At 36.8% G+C, this 16121-nt stretch overlaps 1 protein-coding gene across 1 annotated transcript; it reads right to left on the bottom strand.

The window, feature by feature from the left end:
- Window positions 1–14086: 14086 nt before the first annotated feature.
- LOC114306362 (uncharacterized) lies at window positions 14087–14734 on the bottom strand. The gene has a single exon (XM_028251573.2). It carries the CDS (start codon window positions 14732–14734, stop codon window positions 14087–14089), a length of 648 nt encoding a protein of 215 aa, XP_028107374.2.
- Between the last annotated feature and the right edge of the window lie 1387 nt (window positions 14735–16121).

The raw sequence follows: 16121 nt of genomic DNA, 5'->3' as shown, positions 1-16121 counted from the left end.
TAATATGCTGTCTCTTTTCTTTGACAACTAGTAGTAATATACTGGTGTCATTAACAATTGCCGAATATTAATTTGTGTTACAGAAAATTATTGTGATATTTTATTTTTCTAGTTTTAGTAACAAGGAAAATAAAATTATTTGGTGTTATAATTTATTTTCTGGTTTTAGTAACTAGAAAATTAATTTGTGTTTTAATTTTTTTTTCTTATTTTTGTAATCAGAGATTATGGCTACTGCTACTGAAACTGCAACTGGAAGTGGTACACCGATTGTTACACCAACACCGGTTCCTATCCAGAACCATGTTCATGTACCAATAAATCATGGAAAAAAATCGAAAAAATTTAATGGTACTGAGTTTAAGAGATGGTAGCAGAAGATACTGTTCTATCTTACAACTCTAAATTTGGCCCGGTTTCTCCATGAAGAGGCTCCAGCACTTAAAGAGGGTAAAAGAGATCGGCAAGTTGTTTCCGCTGTAGATGCTTGGAAACATTCAGATTTTCTGTGCAGAAACTACATCCTCAATGGCCTTGATAACATGCTGTATAATGTACGCAGTCCTCTGAAAATAGCAAAAGAATTGTGGGATTCTTTGGAGAAGAAATACAAGACAGGATGCCAGCACGAAGAAATTTGTCGTCGGTAAATTTCTGGACTTCGTTATGGTTGACACCCAAACGGTAATTTCTCAAGTTCAAAGTTTTCAATTAATTTCACATGATATTCATTCTGAGGGTATGTCTCTAAGCGAGTCTTTCCAAGTCGTTGCTTTAGTGGAAAAGTTACCACCGGCTTGCAAAGATTTCGAAAATTATTTAAAACATAAACGCAAAGAGATGACCATGGATGAACTTATTGTAAGACTGAGAATTGAGGAAGATAACCGTAAGGCTAAAAAGAGGAATGGGAAAAATCCCATTGAGTCCAAGGCTAATGTGGTTGAACAAGTTCATAAACCATATAACAAAAAGAAGAAGTTTACTAGAGATGGTCCTAAACAAGGCGATAGCAACAACAAGTTCAACGGAAAATGCTATAACTGTGGCAAGACTAGACATCGAGCTTCTGACTGCCGCCGCCCTAAGAAGGATCATGGAAGTACAAGTAAGAAGACTACTAATCAGGCCAATGTAACTGAATTAGATTACATCTCTGACGGAGTGAATGACATCAACCTCTTTGCTGTGGTGTCTGAGGCTAATCTGGTTGGAAATCCCAAGGAATGGTGGGTTGACACAGGAGCAACTCGTCACATATGTGCGGACAAGAAGATGTTCACTACCTACATTGAGGCTGCAAATGATGAACAAATTTTCATGGGAAATTCTTCTACTTTTACTGTGGCTGGACAAGGGAAAGTGATCTTGAAGATGGCATCAGGGAAAGATCTGACCCTCAACAACGTACTGCATGTACCTGACATCCGGAAGAATTTAGTTTCTAGTTCTTTGTTAAGTAAAAATTGCTTAAGGTTTGTCTTTGAGTCTGATAAATTTGTATTAACAAAGAGTGGTATGTATGTTGGTAAGGGATACGTGAGTGATGGTCTCTTTAAATTGAATGTAATGACAGTTGTACCGAAAGTTGCTATGAATAAGAATGACACATCTTTTGCCTATATTCTTGAGTCGAATTTATGGCATGGTAGATTAGGACATGTGAATTTTGATGCTTTGCATAGATTAATTGGTTTAGATTATATACCAAAGTTTGAAATTAATCTTAATCATAAATGTGAAATTTGTGTAGAAGTGAAACTAACTAAGGCTCCATTTAAATTGGTTAAAAGGAATACCAAACCTCTAGAATTAATTCATACTGATGTATGTGATCTAAAATTTGTTTAAACTAGAAGAGGCAAAAAGTATTTCATAACATTTATTGATGATTGCACAAGATATTGTTATGTTTATTTACTTAAAAGTAAAGATGAAGCCTTAGAAATGTTTAAACTCTACAAAGCAGAAGTTGAAAATCAACTTAGTAAAACCATTAAAATGGTTAGAAGTGATAGGGGTGGTGAATATGATGCACCATTAAATGAATTTTGTGCACAACACGACATTATTCACCAAATTACAGCACCCTATTCTCCTCAGCAAAATGGAATTGCTAAAAGGAAGAATAGAACCCTAAATGAAATGATGAATGCCATGTTACTAAGTTCAGGCTTACCACAGAACTTGTGGGGGGAAGCAATACTGTCTGCTAATTATGTTCTTAACAGAATACCACACAAGAAAACCAACAACATTCCTTATGAATTGTGGAAAGGTCGATTACCTTTTTACAAATACTTAAAAATGTGGGGGTGTTTGGCAAAAGTTGAAGTTCCTATTCCTAAAAAAACAAAGATTGGACCAAAAATAGTAGATTGTGTGTTTATTGGTTATGCTCAGAATAGTAGTGCATATCGGTTTCTGACTTATAAATCAGAAATACCTTATATAAATGTGAACACTATTATAGAGTCAAGGAATGCTGTGTTTTTTGAACATGTCTTTCCTTACAAGAAAGGACATGAATTAAGTTCACAGAAAAGAATTTATGATTGTACACAAAGTCAAGAGACTAATGACAATGAAACACAAGAGAATAGTAATGGTCTCGACCAACAGGATTTAACTGATGATGAACCAAGACGAAGTAAGAGAGCAAAAACATCAAAATCCGTTGGTCTAGATTTTCTAACATACCTGTTAGAAAATGAACCTCAAAGCTTTAAGGCAGCAACGACAGGTCCTGAAGCACCTTTGTGAAAAGAGGCTGTTAATAATGAAATTGAATCCATTATGCAAAACCATACTTGGGAATTGGTGAATCTTCCACCAGGTTCTAAACCTCTTGGATATAAGTGGATATTCAAGAGAAAAATGAAGGCAGATGGTTCAATAGACAAGTATAAAGCAAGACTTGTAGTAAAAGGTTACAGACAAAAGGAAGGTCTGGACTATTTTGACACATATTATCCTGTGACAAGAATAACATCCATTCGCATGCTTATTTCTATAGCAACGTTGTTTAATTTAGAAATACATCAAATGGATGTTAAGACAGCTTTCTTAAACGGTGATCTAAATGAAGAGATCTATATGGAGTAACCCGAAGGGTTTGTAGTGTCGGGGCAAGAAAAGAAAGTTTGTCGGCTTGTAAAATCTCTTTATGGATTAAAACAAACACCTAAGCAATGGCATGAAAAATTTGATCATGCAATGCTTACTAATGAGTTTAAGATAAACGAATGTGACAAATGCGTCTGTGTTAAAAACACTGACCAAGGATATGTCATAGTTTGTCTTTATGTGAATGACATGCTTATCATTGGAAGCAGTCAAAACATGATCAAATCAACTAAGCAAATGCTTAACAAAAGATTTGATATGAAAGATATGAGGATCGCAGATGTTATATTAGGAATGAAAATTACTAAAATATCTGACGGATATGCATTATCTCAATCACATTATATTGAGAAAATTCTTGATAAATTTATCAAGGATGATATGAATTTAGCTAGAACACCTGTAGACGTCAATCTTTATTTATCAAAAAATAAAGGTAATGCGGTGTCTCAGTTAAAATACTCCCGAATCATTGGAAGCCTAATGTATCTAATGAATTGTACTCGTCCTAATATAGCTTATGCTATCAGTAAATTGAGTAGGTACACTAGTAACCCTGGAGAAGACCATTGGAAAGCGATCATTCGGGTTCTTAGATATCTAAGATTTACTTGTGATCATGGTTTGAACTTTACTCAATATCCAGCAGTACTTGAAGGTTATTGTGATGCCAATTGGATATCGGATACTAAAGATTCAAAATCCACTAGTGGATATGTCTTTACTCTAGGAGACACTGCTGTTTCTTGGAAATCCACGAAACAAACTTGTATTGCACGATCCACAATGGAATCCAAGTTCATTGCTTTAGACAAAGCAGGAGAAGAAGCAGAATGGCTTCGTCACTTTTTAGAAGACATTCCAATTTGGCCAAAACCTGTGCCAGCTATTTGCATTCATTGTGATAGTCAATCTGCAATAGGCAGGGCACAGAATCATATGTATAACGGTAAGTCACGACATATTCGTCGTCGACATAATACCGTAAGGCAATTGTTATCAAATGGAATAATCTCAATAGATTATATAAAATCTAAAGAGAATATTGCTGATCCGTTAACAAAAGGTTTGACAAAAGAGCTACTGTATAGTTCATCGAAGGGGATGGGATTAAAACCTATTATATAAGAGTCGTCATAATGGTAACCCTACTTATATGACTGGAGATCCCAATAACTAAGTTCAAAGGGACAACTAAGTTATGTATGGCTCGCCAGAAGTCACCAAGAGATTAAAATTTCCTACCCATTCCTATGGCGAGAGTGATATCTACAACATATGTTGTCTGCAGGGGTATAAGGATAAGCTTTGCTTTTAATGATTACTTATATCTTGATTAAGGCATAAAATCAAGACGAGTATAAGGAGATAATCACAATAAGAGTCACCTATATGAGTGTCGAACTGGGGCCGGTTCTATAAGAATGAAGAGGCTAAATTCTCTAGAAACACTCATGAAAACCAAGAGCGTTTAAGGCTAAAATGAACACAACAGTGAGAACCACGATGTGTTAGAAGATATTTTGTGTGAAATCTATTGTCTTGGCTTACAGAAACGGCTGAACAATTCAAGGCATCGCGTCCATTGGTTAGCCAGTAAGTCCGATAGGTTATCATTAGGGAAGGTTCAAGATCGAAAGTTACCTATCCTAATCCAAGATATTTTCGACTTATACTCTTTCGATAAAGTTGGCATATTGTTGCATTTCCGTTATCATCAAATTCCATTCATGTGGGGGATTGTTGGAAATGGTTTAGAAATTCTGGGTTGTAACAGAATTTTTTCCTAAGTTTAGTCTATTTTTTAGGTGGGCCCCGTGCGTCATTTGTCGCGGGTCAAAGTGGTAACGCGTTCTATGCCGCGTTGTGATTCACGTGGTATATTTGGTTGCTCAAAACCATTACCAAGTGAATGGGAAATTGAAGTCAAAGTATGCTCCATAGAAATGAAGTTTTGGTGAAAAATCCTTGAAGATTTGAATAAGGCTTGTCCCACATTGATTTGGTGGGAAGTTTTGAATGGGTTTATAAGGCATGAGATTGGAACTTGGGGTGTGCCCCAAGGGGTACCCAAGTGTTTTAGAGAGGGAGATTATGGGCAAAATGGGCTAGACCCATTGGACCCAAAAATCACCACACGTGCACCGTCGCCGTCGCCGTCTTTCCGGTCTGGCGGGCTGGGCTGGGCCTGGGCTTGGGCGTAGATGCGTGGTGTGAGGTTGGGTTGGGCTTGTCCAGCCTAATACCTATCTTTTTGGGCAAAAAATATTTGAATTTAATTTTATTTTTTGGTAAAATAAAATCCAGAATTCAAATTAAATCGGAAATAAACTGGTCCGGTTTTTTCTGTACACCCAAACAGGTCCCTTCCGTTTTTTGAACCCAACAGATTTAAATCTGTTTAAATTCAAAACCAAACAGTTTCCAACCTGTCCAAACAGTGCCTATCTATTTAAATTGAACAGGTTTTGCACCTATTTAATTCAAAACTAACAGCCACAATTTTGTCTATAAGTAGACTAGCCCCCCATTTCGATTTTAACTCCAATTTTCGTACTCCATCTTCTGCTATAAATCTCTACATTTTGCTGCATTTAATTTCTAAAAGAAATAGTGTAAACACTTAGTGTGTTCGTTAGACAAACAATTTGTAGTGCTGCTATTGTTTGTAGTTGATCATTTCATCTTGAGAGATAGACGTCCACAATCTGAAAGCACCGTGGAGAGGACGAATCTGTCTTAAGGACACAGTGTCAAACACTGGATTTGATCAGATATTTATTAGAAGAAATTAATCAAGTAAATTATTTAATTTATTATTCTGTTTTATTTGTTTATTAAATCATATTTTAATTTTATTTTTGTAACAAAATAAAATATGTTTTTATTTATTTATTTTTTTATTTCTAGTTTGATTTTTTTAATAAAACAAATTCTCTCTTTTTCTTTATTTCTTTATATTCTTATTATTATTTAATACATAACAAAATTTAATCAATTTAAATATAATAAAAATTGTCCTACAATTTCTTGTACTGAATCAAAACCCCTATAAAAAAAATCAATTGGACGTGGCAGGACCAACCCATAAATTCTCCTACTACTTTTTCTGCAATGTACAATACTGACTCGGTTTGTTTTGCCAATGCAAGGAAACTTCCAAACTACCATGATTCATGCCACCATTCCACTCCAGTCCCGTCAAAAGCCTTTCTCATACTCTCTAAGTTATTGTTTGGAGATAAATTATTTTAATAATTTTTAATTTTTTTGATTAAAATATAAAATAAAAAAATTAATATATTTGAAATAATTTTTTAATTTTTTTTATAAAAAAATGTGTAAAAAGTAGAAAGAAAGATGAATTTTTGACTTTTTGGTATAAGTTGTTGGTTTTTTGATTTTTTTAGTGACTTTTTGACTTTTAAACTAAAAAGTGATGTTGTCAAACGAGACCTAATATTCTATTTATTTTATTTTTTTAAGCTAGGATAGCGGCTAAGAGCATTCCTAATAGAGTTGTTAAAGAAGTTACTTAAAGTTATAATTTGGCAAGAGTGATAAAAAAAAAAAAAAAAAAAAATTCTTCAATGGCTTGCTATTCTTCTTATCAAAGACACTAGATGTCATTTTTGTTCTCAAATTTGATAGGTTGAATAGTAGGTGCCAAATATGCCATATCAACAAATATTAATAAATTTTTGGCTCCAAATTCAATTGAAAAAACAAAATTCATTCAGTAAAAAACCTCCCAAATTTCATAATCAAATCCAAAGTTCAAAAGAGTTGTGAAATTCACAAATTTTAGAAATAACAGAAAAAATTTAGAACAAATCACACAAATTTCAGAATCAATTTAGAACAAATCAAACCCAAAAAATTAGTGAAGAATCAATTTTCAATTTTAGAATCAATTCCAGAATTCCAGAATCACACAAACAAATCACACAAATTTCAATTTCAGAATTAATTTCAAAACCACAAATTTCAAAATTGATTTTACAAATTTATATAAATTTCATAAATGAATTTAGATGATAAATGCCTGGATTGACCTCTAAGGCTTCTTCTTCATCAACTTGTAGGGCTCGTTTTCAAACCAATTGAGCTCCATCGAAATCCAAGTAGTAGTGTTTAGCCAAACACTGGAGTTCAATTGAAACAGAGAGAGAGAGAGAGAGAGAGAAGATTGGTTTTGGAGATCGAAGATCGGTGATCGGTTTGAGGACAGAGAGAGGAAGATGCTCTTGAGATCAAAGACAGAGATAGAGATAGAGATAGAGAGAGAGAGAGAACACACCATCTCACCAGATTAGTTTAAGGACAGAGAGAAAGAGAAGACTGGTTTTGGAGATCGGTGATCGGTGATCGGTTTGAAGACAGAGAGAGAGAAAGATTCTCTTGAGATCAAACAGAGAAAGAGAGAGAGAGAGAGACCATCTCAGCCGACTGGTGTAGACGTCCCCGAACGCCCCGGGAGGGCGAGTCCCCCCCGTTCGTTCATATTGGGCTCACTACAGTTCAGGACTCTCAAATTGTCACGGTTCTAAATCTGAACCAAAGAGTCCAAATTCGGCAAATCGTTTTGAGAAAACAGATTTTGAAAGAAGTGCCAAATATGGACTGCATTGCCAGATACAGAGTCGCCACCTAAATGTTTCATTTTGGGAAAATTTAGGAAACCCTGACTCGTTGCCTAAGGCCACGTGTCCGTCATCACCAAAGTTGTCTCGGGTCGGGAACTTGGGTACGATTGGGGAAGGTCACTTCGTGAGCACCCCCGCTCGCCCGATCAAAGATCGGCCTCTACTAACCATGATATCTAGTTTTGAAAACTTTATGAGTTCTTATTCCGGTTATTAGCCTAGATTTACTATGTGATGCGCACAGCATACAAGTATAGACTGGATCGCCTGAATTGGAACAAAACGTTTCATGTTTGTTTATTTTGAAAATGGTTTGATGGTGCTACCCGCAAGTAGGCTAAGACGTGGATTTGCTACCCTCGGGTGGGATTAGAAAACATGATTTTGCCACTATCTGGTGGGCTTTAAAACTCACAATTAATGAATTGTTCTAATCCAAATAATCCAACCTTCACCCACAGGCATTCAGGCAGTTATATCACATAAGCAATTAGCCTCGTGGTAAGCATGCTGTCATGGCAGTCACTCACACGCATGCAAAGATGCTAAAGCATAAAACTTACCGAGTACTACAAGCCAAAACAGAAGCTAATTAGAAATCCATGCATGATCCTAATTATACAGAAATGCCTAATGCAACACATGCAAAAGTGCAACTATAGCAGGCTCGGCTATTCTAAACATGACATATGAAATGCTACAGCTAACATGTATTCAATTTGGAATTGAAAATACAATGCAGTTAGTATGATGCGCCGAGCCCGGTACATGCAAGACAGATGGATGAATGCAAACATGCTATCATACTGTATGCTAATTGAAACATGCCCTAATCTAACAATCATAAGCAGGTAAATAAAAGGGAGAAAGACGTGGGGTTGGAAGACATACATCACACACACGCACACTTATTACAGTTGTGCCCTCGCGCAGAGGGTCTGAATAAATAATACAGTCCCAAATGAATAAATAATGCAGTCCCGAATAAATACAGAATCCTAATTAATTAACAAATTAATCTAGGAAACCGATAAACTAGCATACAAGCCATGGACTGCCTCGGCTCTGTTCCGAATGATGAATGATGCATGCTCCGGTTGCCTTTGTCGGAAAATCCCTTGTGATGCCCCGGTTTGCCTCTGTTTGCAATTGTTCTTGGAATGCGTGCCAAGCTTCGGAAGGCTGCCGATTTCTGATTTGCTGCAACAGAGAGCAACAAAGGGGCATGGCAAAGTATTTTCACATATGTATGCATGACTACTCTTCGGGGAGTGTAGTCCCTGATCCTCGTGTCACCAATCACGCATATCGATGCATGATGGCCGAGGAGTCGAATTGCATGACTCAATATGAAATGAATGCACATATAAACACAACAAGACCTAAACTCCATCATGGATAATCCGGAGTGTCGGTGACTGGGAATTGAGACACGTTCCGTCACTCGGAGTACGAAGCGTCCCTCGTTTCCCGTGCTCGGGCTAACTCCTATCCCAAGCACAATGCAATATGCATGACATGCATGAATGCAACTAATATACAATCTAGCATGCACAATGCTATGAGATGGCATACACAATGCACGATGTAACAAGGCATACACAATGCTCTAACATACAACCTAGCATACGCAATGCTATGAAATGAAATGGCATACACAATGCACAATGGACTTACACCAACATGAGTGGACCTCAGCCACACTCACATCAGTAGCCATTAGGTGAAAATGAGACTCTCGAAATGCATGCACACATGCACGCAAACCGAGGACCAAGCCTAAGGCATCAAATGCCACTCTACCCAAAGCATGGCAAGGCATGGAACATGATATGCAAACATGCGAATTTCAGCGCTGAAATATGATACAAAATAGCCCCGAAACATGGAAACATGGCACCCGATGCATGGAATGAACCCTGAAACTCGAAACTAGGCACATGGAATGACTTACAGCTATACAAAGCATGCATTATTTGATCATGAAGAGTGAAGAAAGAGGCAATAAATTCCCAAAAAATGCATATTTCTAGTTTATAACAAGTCTCAAAAATGAACACAAATAGAGCTAATTTATCATACAAAAATGGCCCTAAAAGAGAGATTAAACACAAAGGACAGAAGCTGACCCCAAATGGAAAATATCTCTTCAACAAAGTTGAAGAGGGGCTCAAAACAAGTGACTTTATAGTTTACATCAAGCCACAAAAATAATCACAAATAAGGCCAAACTATCATGCAAGAAAAGGCCTAAAAGAGGGGTAAAGAGACAAGTGGTAGCTTTTGTTCTCAAACATAAGAGATCCCTTCAACAAAGTTGAATAGGGGCTCAAAAAAAGATATTTCACAGTTTATGGTTAAGTCCAAAACAGCTCACAAATAAGCCTAAAATACTATGCAAAAATTGGCCTAAAAGAGAGATAAAGAGGCAAGTGATAGTATGAGACCTCAAACAGAGGAGAGCCCTTCAACAATGTTCAAGAGGGGATCAAAAAAAGTTATTTTACAGTTTATGATCAAGTCCAAAACAACTCACAAATAAGCCTAAAATACTATGCAAAAAATGGCCTAAAAGAGAGATAAAGAGGCAAGTGATAGTAGGAGACCTCAAACAGTAGGAGGTCCTTGATCAAACATGAAAAGGGGCTCAAAATACGACTATTTACAGTTTGGGTCAGAGCCCAAAAAAGCTTGCAAGTATGGCTTAGATAGCATGCAAAAGGGACTCACCCTTGTAGCCTAGGTCTTCAACAGCTTTTGGTCCAAGAAATGATGCTCCTAGACTCTGGAGATAGCCTTCAAGTTTTCAGAATGGAGGTGGAGGGGTGGTGCTATGGATTGGTGTAGAAATGGCCAAGAACCAATGGTGTTTTGAGGGTTGGAATAGAGAGAGAGGGAGATTTAATGCAAGAGCTCCAAACAAATTTTTGTAACCCTCAAACAAGGAGCTGAGGGGCTGGTTTTATAGAGGAGAGGAGTGGAGAAAAGCGGGGAAATTCAAATTCAAATTTCCCCCCCAAAAGACCCCCCCTCGGATATAGGATCTGAGGGGAAACAGAGGGTACAGCTGTAAGGAACCAGGTGAGAGGGTCATGGCCGGCCAGGTTCAGAAGGTTCAGGGGGCCGGCCGGCCAAGGGTCAAAAGGGTCAATGAAGATTGCTGGCCGGCCACCTCAAAAAGGTGGCCTCCCATGTGTGCACAACACAACTATGTAGTCAAAAACCCAGAAAAGTGAACCAGGAGAGAGAAAAGCCAACTTCTTAGAGGGGTTCAAAAGGGTCAAGGACAATTATTGGCCAGCCTATACATATTGGTGGCCTCCTAGGTGTGTACAACACAAATATAGGGTTTAGGGCTAAAGAAAGTGGCCCTGGGGTGGTCAATATTAGCTTTCATGTGAGGAAAACGAGCGACAGAGAGTGATGAAGAAATAAAGCTGGCTTTTCAGAACAATTGCTGGCCTCCCACCCTCCTACAAGCTTCCTAACTATGAAAATAAGGTCTCCACCAAAAATGAACCAAAACGGATGCAAAGCGGAGGTTTGGGGGACCGAAACGCGCGGCCTGAGGCCCCGAAAATGGGCTGTTAAGCACCGGAGGTGGCGTTCGACCACGAAGTTGGTCTCTCGGGCCACAGTGTTCCTCAAAAGGGAGGAAATAAGGTGTATACCAAAAACCAGAGCAAACAGAGGTGGTTAGGTGGTCCCGAACCGAGGCACACGGCCGTCGGCTCCAAAAAATCGAAAAATCGAAAACCAGGCTCCAAACGGAAAAAATGGCCTACGACCACGAAACGTAGCCTACGGCCACTGAGAGGTGGTCTACGAGACCTCTCCCTCCCTTCGGGAAGAGAAAATAGAGAAAACAGAGCCTGGTTCGCAAACCGAGGCAAGGCACGAAAGAGTCCGGAAGTCCAGAGGCAAGGCTTGCAGCCGGGACTCTGAAACTTCTGAACGAGCACAATATGCAATATCACCGAGCGCTCAATCAGTGACGTCTGAGTCTTAAGGTCGGTCAAAAATGGGGTGTCTACAACTGGTTTGAAGACAAAAAGAGAGACAAAGAGATAGTATACTAGTTTTGGAGATTAGAGAAAATTGTTCGATGTTCAGTGATCGATTTGAGAGCAGAGAGAGAGACGCTCTTGAGCGCAAAGATGGAGACAAAAAGAGAAAGACGACACCATCTCTCAGCCGACTGGTTTGAGGAGAGAGAGAGAGAGAGAGGGAGAGAGAGAGAAGGGGCTTCTGTCTTGAAAATAACAAACGATCATTCTAGAGGATGATCTCAATCATTGGATTGTTATGTAATCAATAGCTGAAATCTTGTTCAGTAATCAACACCCAAGATCAGTCCAAGTGTGCTATTTTGTTCAGTAAAAAAATAAAAAATAAATAAAAACACAAGTGAAACAGAACCACAACGGCTATAAGTAAACGGTCAAATTTTTGAAAATTCTCAACGACTACATTTAAGGGGAAAAAAAGAAAAGAAAAAAAAGGTCATATTTTATAATTCTATAAATACAAACCCTTTTTTTTTCTCAATTTAATTTCACAACAAACCTCCCAAATTACATTTTTATTTATAGTTTTTTTACATAATCACTGTGAAAGGTTCATCAAAAACAAAGAAAAGAAAATCATTCACCATTGATGAAGATGTGGCACTTTGTGAAGCTTGGTGTCACATTTCTGAAGATCCAATTGTTGGCAATTTGCAATCTTATGCTCACTTTAGAGGGAGAATTTATGAAAATTATTGCTCACTTCAAAATGATTAGTCAAGAACATAAGTGTTTATCCAATATTAATAGGGTATAATCATGAAAGTTCTAACAAATTCCGTGGGTGTTTAGCACAAGTCGAAGATCTACATCCAAGTGGGATGTCTCAAAGTTGATATAGTTAGATTTCATCTTCATTTATTATGTTAGTTTATATATATATATATATATTGTCTCATATAAAAATTAACTAATTAATTAATTAAATATTTTATTGATACAGATGCTTCAAGCAAAATTTTTATATTATCAAGATGAAAAAAAAAAACATTTTGCGTTTGAATATTGTTAGCCAATCTTGCAGAATAATATTAGGTGGCAAGATGTAGCTCCTACGAACACAGTGAAGTCAAGGATACATACACCATTTTCTCTTAATTCAGCCCCCGAATCCTCTATAGATAACTGCATTTCTCTTGAAAACGATAACAATCCAAGTGTTGGTAATAATTCAATTGGCGAGGGTAGTGTCTCTACAAGGGGTAAAAGGCACATGGGTAGGAAATCTGCAAAAGAATTGCTTCAGGCTGAAGTCCACAAATATAACAATTTGTTGGAGACATTTAACCAACACCTTGCTGAGAAAGAAATGAAAAAAGCTGAAGGAGAAGAAAAAATGATTCAAGTGATAGAGGAGATGAAAGAACTGGAGATCAAAAAAGAAGAACATTTGCAGGAGCTGAGAGAACTTGAGATCAAGAAGGAAGGACGTTTGATAATGGCTACGAACATTTCTCATTTGGATCCTCAAACGAAAGCGTATTACATAATGTGCAAAAATGAGATTTTAGTCAAGTGGTCCGTACATGTCAGCAATCCCAATTACTTTTTTCCCCTGCCTTCATGATGAATAATTACGAGAAAATGTATTTTTTTATTATTTTGCAATGTCATTTATTTGTCTTTTATTTGTCAATGTAATTTTGAGTATTTTTAATGTTTCAATATAATTTTCTTTTTGCAATTTATTGTTGACTATTTTTAGTATAATTTAAAATTTTCAATGTTATTATGAACAAATAAATATATTATTGAACTGAAGGCAATAAAGTTACAAATGAAGAAAATTTTATTAAAATAAAAAGACATTACATGACAATAAGTGTCATTAAAAAGATAAAATAAAACTTAATGTTACTTTCTAGATCGGGACCACAAGTATTCAATTAGATCATTACGAATTGCATTATGGGCTTCAGTAATTCTAATCCTTTGGTGATTCAACATAAATTCAGCATACTCCTGATTTGGATCGTGTGACACTTGACATGGGGTATTAGTAATATCAGTTTCCAGTAGTACTGCACTGTGTTTGTTTTCTGGAATATTACGTTCGTCTTCAATGATCATATTGTGCAAAATAATGCATGTTTTCATGATATAGTATAGATCTTCATCACTCCAACCTCTTGCCGGAACTCTAACAATATTAAAACGTGCTTGAAGCACTCCAAATGCCCTTTCGACATCTTTCTGACATGCCTTTTTTGTATCCTTGCAAATAGTTGTCTCTTTAAACTATTGAGGTTAAGATATTGTTTTCACAATCATTGCCCAACAAGGATAGATACCATCAGCAAGATAATATGTCACGGTGTATGCGTGATTATTGATGTAGTTGGTAGTAGGGGCACGTCCTCTAGTTAATTCAGAAAATAAAGGCAATATGTCAAGAACAGTAATATCATTCAGAGAGTTAGGCATGCCAAAGAAAGCATGCCAAATCCACAAGTTGTAGGAAGCGACTGCCTCGAGTATAACTATTGGTTTGTGGTAGTGGCTAGTGTAAGCACTTGCTTGGGCGGTTAGACATTTATCCCAATGCCAGTGCGTACAATCTAAACTCCCTAACATTTCAAGAAACCCACGTTGCTCTTCTACTTGTAATAATCTGGCGACATTTGACTCATTTGGGGATCTTAAGTAAACGCCTTCATAGATAGCAACAATCATTTTGGTAAAGAAATTCAAAGCGACAATTGCAGTAGTTTCGCCGATTCTAATGTACTCGTCTACAACATCAGCAAGTACACTGTATTGTAGAATCTGAAGTGCAGCAGTCATCTTTTGTACACTGGATAATCCAAGAGCACTAGTGGCATCATGGGTTTGGATGAGGTACTCATTGACTTGTTGAATATCATGTAAGATACTAAGAAATAATGATTGCCTCATTCAAAAACGTTTTCGGAAGTCTTCTTCTAGGTAGACAAGATTATTTGCAAAGTAATCTCTATAAATTTGTTCGTTGCCTTTGACCCTCTAATGATTAATGTATCGACGGCCTCTTCTGGAACCAATATGTCCTCTTGGTTGGTTTAGGGTTATTGCTTGTATTCTTTGTTGTTGCGCTGTTAACAGTTGCATCGTCATTATATCATCAGATGATGATGAAGATTCATAAAAATCTCCATTAAAGAGGCTTTAATGAAATTGTTCATTGTGGGTAGGTGAATATGAAAATTATAGAAAATTTTGTGGGTGGGTATAGAGAGTTTAGAAGATATAAAATTTGTGGATAGGTAAATATGAAAATTGTTGAAAACCTTGTGTTATAATTTATATAGAAAATTGTGGGCGGGTGAATGATGAGTAGTTGTTGGTAAGTGAATGGTGGTTGAATAATGGATGGTTGTTGGGTAAGTGGTTGTTAATGAATGAATATTGAATGAATGATGGATGATTATTGGTGGGTGGTTGTTGGTGAATGAATACTGGGTGAATAATGGACGGTTGTTGGTGGGTAGTTGGTGATTATTTATTTTTTAATATAGTTGATAATTTTTTTTTTAGTGGTTTGTTTTTTGGTGGGGTGAATTATATTTAAACTCTTTTTTGGGAATTTTTTTTTCATCTTTTATATTTGTCTAGTCAGGTATAATGTAAATATATAATTATTATTATTTTTTTATTTTTTTTTACGAACAACTGAAAAAAGGATACAAAAGACAAAATAAACAAGAAAAAAAAAATACTAAAAAACCTATATCCAAACAATACCTACACACTTGAAGGGAAAGTTGGTTGAGATTTGTCAAAATAGCATGTAACCATTGGAGTACCATTGCTATAATTTGGCAAAATAGCACTATTCATTGCCAAATTATAACAATGGCAATGCTATTTTAGCAAACACCATTGGAGATGCTCTATAAAAAAGGCGTTCCAATGATAAATTCACTTTTTCAGCCATTCAAATACTTTGTTCATAAGAACAAGTGTTTCACAAACCTCTCTCTCTCTTTTTCTTTGTTATTGCCCCTTGGTCTCTCTCATCTTCTCTGTCACCGTCTCATCATCATCAACATAATCATTATCAGAAGCCAGATCTTCCCTATACTAGTTTAGTTGTGCTGTTGAACGATGTTGGTCCAACGCCGACTTGTGACGATTATTGTTGGTGGTGCTCCGCCCTCTTTTCGATCGACTTCGGTATGAATCTCTGTAGGTCCTTATGCTCCTTTCTTGAACCATCCGATGAAGATTGACCTAGCTATTCTGACTGTCGCCACCGCCGCCAACACAGATCTTGTGAGGCCCCTAACCTTTGTAAAATCTATTA

Source organism: Camellia sinensis, chromosome 9 (genome assembly GCF_055761805.1).
Source record: "Camellia sinensis isolate YWXY chromosome 9, ASM5576180v1, whole genome shotgun sequence".
Lineage (NCBI taxonomy): Eukaryota > Viridiplantae > Streptophyta > Magnoliopsida > Ericales > Theaceae > Camellia > Camellia sinensis.
Note: the sequence above shows the minus strand (reverse complement) of the source record. Positions and strands in the feature narration are given on the sequence as shown.